This window comes from Culex quinquefasciatus, chromosome 1 (assembly GCF_015732765.1).
Source record: "Culex quinquefasciatus strain JHB chromosome 1, VPISU_Cqui_1.0_pri_paternal, whole genome shotgun sequence".
NCBI classification, from domain to species: Eukaryota; Metazoa; Arthropoda; class Insecta; order Diptera; family Culicidae; genus Culex; species Culex quinquefasciatus.
The window spans coordinates 21931829-21934881 of record NC_051861.1 but is presented as its reverse complement, the minus strand read 5'-3'; the positions used below and the strand labels follow the sequence as shown (position 1 = coordinate 21934881).

At 43.9% G+C, this 3053-nt stretch overlaps 1 protein-coding gene across 1 annotated transcript; it reads right to left on the bottom strand.

Annotated features, from left to right (window-relative positions):
* Window positions 1-1490: 1490 nt before the first annotated feature.
* LOC119766404 lies at window positions 1491-2318 on the bottom strand. Its single transcript, XM_038250934.1, has one exon. It carries the CDS (start codon window positions 2316-2318, stop codon window positions 1491-1493), a length of 828 nt encoding a protein of 275 aa, XP_038106862.1.
* Window positions 2319-3053: the final 735 nt, after the last annotated feature.

Here is a 3053-nt window from a genome sequence, read left to right as displayed (position 1 = left end):
TCCTCAAGTCCTCAGTTCTCGGTCCAGGGCTAATTTTCGGAAGTGCAGAACAAAATGCCGTCATCATAAATATGCTAACTTCAAAAAGCAGTCATTCTCATGTAAAATTTTCTATCCTTTCTGATAACAATATTTTTAGATTTTCAAAAACTCACCTAACATTTGAAAACGGGAAATTCAGCAAAAACATTATGTTATAGCGGAATTGGGTTTAAATGGGCCATTAAAGACTTTTGCAGTGCAAGTAACTCCCATTCAGTGACAATTAGACATAAGTTTAGTGCATTTTTTAGGGAAATTTTGATTCTGCGTCTATGTTAAGTTAGATTAGATTAGAGTTGATAAGACTAGATTAGCGTAGATTATGTTTGAGTAGGGGAAATATACCCATTTTAATCACTCTAAGCCGTTCGACCAATTCTCATCACTGTTGCCTTTTTCCGCTATTAAATCACATTTTCAGATGTATGAACAATTGAGAGTTGCTTGCTCACTTCTATTTGAGCTATTTATTCCTTTGGAACAGTCAAAAACACTTTATGAAAGCTGTAATTTATGATGAAAGTGCTGATAGGCCGATAATAGAAATAGGCTGAGAAAGGGTATAGTTCCCCTAGATAAGATTAGAATAGTTTAAATAAGCATAGATTAGATTAGATAAAATTAGATCATGTAAGATAATATCATACAGGAAAAGAGTAAACAAAGTTTTAATCAATATTTTTGTACATCCTGGTGAATTATTTGAAAATGACTGTCAAAACTTACTTGCACAGCCAAAATCTGCTTCAATAATGTTCTTTGATGTGTTTTTTTTTTTAACTTTTAAATCAGTTGTTAAAAATGGATCAGCCAAAGATTTACTTCAATAAAGAATGTTACATTACTTTGGAAACTGTTAATAAATAGAAAAAAATATTTTTCGCTACAGTATTGAATACCAAATATACTGATGTTGCAATGTGCAAACAACGAATGATACACGCGAGTGGAGACAAATAATTAAGCATTTATTGCGAATAAGTAAATTTATTAAAAAGTTATGCGTGTGTCTTCTTGAACTCGCGGATTATGACAACCGGTTTCCGGTCGTGGATGTCAACGGGATGACGACAAGTGTCGCTCATCCAGGGTCGCATCCAGGGTTGTTCCTAGGGGTCCAACACCTCCCCTTTTAGGTGTAGAAGTACGGGTTGTACCTCTCCGGCATACGACGAATCCTTGTTGACCGGCGAAGAATCGACGGTGGTCGAACCCTGGCTCGACGTTGCGATGGTGCAGGCGGCGCCTGCTGTTCATCCTCGGCTACAACTGGATCCTCGATAATCTGGAAGTCCTCGAGCAGGATGTGCAGAGGTAGCTTGACCTCCGACTCAGCTTCTTCCGGATAGGCCTCGACTTTTGAGCCCCCCCGAGCACGGAGTTGGTTCGTGTGAGACCTGATGAGCCGCTTCTTGTCTTCCAGCCAGACGTTGTACATCACGTTGACTTCAGCTGCTGCTAATGTGTGGATTGTTGTTGTTGGAGTTGTGAGGGGAGCGCGATCGTGTTGCAGTGGGCTTCTGATCAGCTGATGAGTGTCGTGTGCTGTCAGAACGGCCGTGGGTGATCGCATTCACCGATGATTTGTCACTTGAGACCTCCACAATAGACGCATCTTTGCGGAGATTGATGATGCGGTGACATCCAGCAGTGAGGTTGTCCAGGGTCATGTTCGCGTTTCCTTCCAGCTTCGCCAGCAGAGATGTGCGAATCTCAGCGTCCTGCTTGTTGTGTAGGCCACACACGAATATGAGGCACTTGAAAGCATCGACGCTGCACTGGGCCACACCGAAATCCTCGCAGCAGCGGTTCACCTGCCCGGCGTACGACTGGAAGTCAACCGAGGCCCTCTTGGTCAGCGTGAGGCAGTGGTACCGCTTGGAGAAGAGAGAGACGTGAGCGCCGAACAGCTTCGTCAGGTTGTCCACAGTTTCGCTCGTCATCTTCGGCAGGATGTGGTTCATGTACTCTGCGTGAGTGGCGTCGCTGAGCTTACGAAGCAGGAGACGAACACGGGCAGCATCGTCCAAACCGGCAGCGTCACACTTCAGGGTATCCTCATGGCGGGCGTACCAGTTCTCGAATGTGAGGTTAGATTCCGGATCGTAGTGGAACTCCGTCATGGAGTTGGCTAGAGCTTCCATACGGGCATCCGTCGTCGACGTACCAGGCGCGGGCGTCGTCGGTGGTGCCGTCCGGGACATGGCCAGTTCGGTGATGAGCTTCTGCTGCGACTCCATCAGCTGCTGGAACATCGCCTTAAACTCCTTGTCCATCGTGCTGCGCGTTCGTTTCGCGGGTGAAATTGCGGGGTAATTTCACTTTCCTCGTCGCCAAAATGTTGCAATGTGCAAACAACGAATGATACACGCGAGTGAGACAAATAATTAAGCATTTATTGCGAATAAGTAAATTTATTAAAAAGTTATGCGTGTGTCTTCTTGAGCTCGCGGATTATGACAACCGGTTTCCGGTCGTGGATGTCAACGGGATGACGACAAGTGTCGCTCATCCAGGGTCGCATCCAGGGTTGTTCCTAGGGGTCCAACAACTGAAAGGCCCATATAGGGGAGTTTGGGGTAATATGGACAGTGGGGGTAATTTGGACACCCCTTTAAAAATCACGTTTTCTTCGGATATAAAGTGAAAACGTCAATTTAAGTGATAAGACTAGTACTAGTAATGGCCTAGGAGTATGGACAAACCAAAAAAGTTGGAATAGGTTAAGTAGTTTTGGTATAATGTGTAAAAGTTGCTAAAGGCCGGTTGGCACTGCCTTAAATTCTAATATTTGAAGGTTAGGAAATAAGGTTTTGCAGGGGTTATATGGCAAAAAAGTGGACATTTTTATTTAAGGGGTTGCTTGGACGATGCCTGAGATATGTACGTATAAAAATTGTGCATTTTATCCATTTTTATCATCAAAAATCGCAATTTATGATAGAATATGCTATGGGGTAATTTGGACATGGCTTGTGGGGTAATTTGAACATACCTGAAAGTCTACCTGT

Coding starts and splice junctions, on each gene's coding strand:
- LOC119766404 (XM_038250934.1), bottom strand. CDS start 2,318: ATGGACAAGGAGTTTAAGGCGATGTTCCAGCAGCTGATGGAGTCGCAG.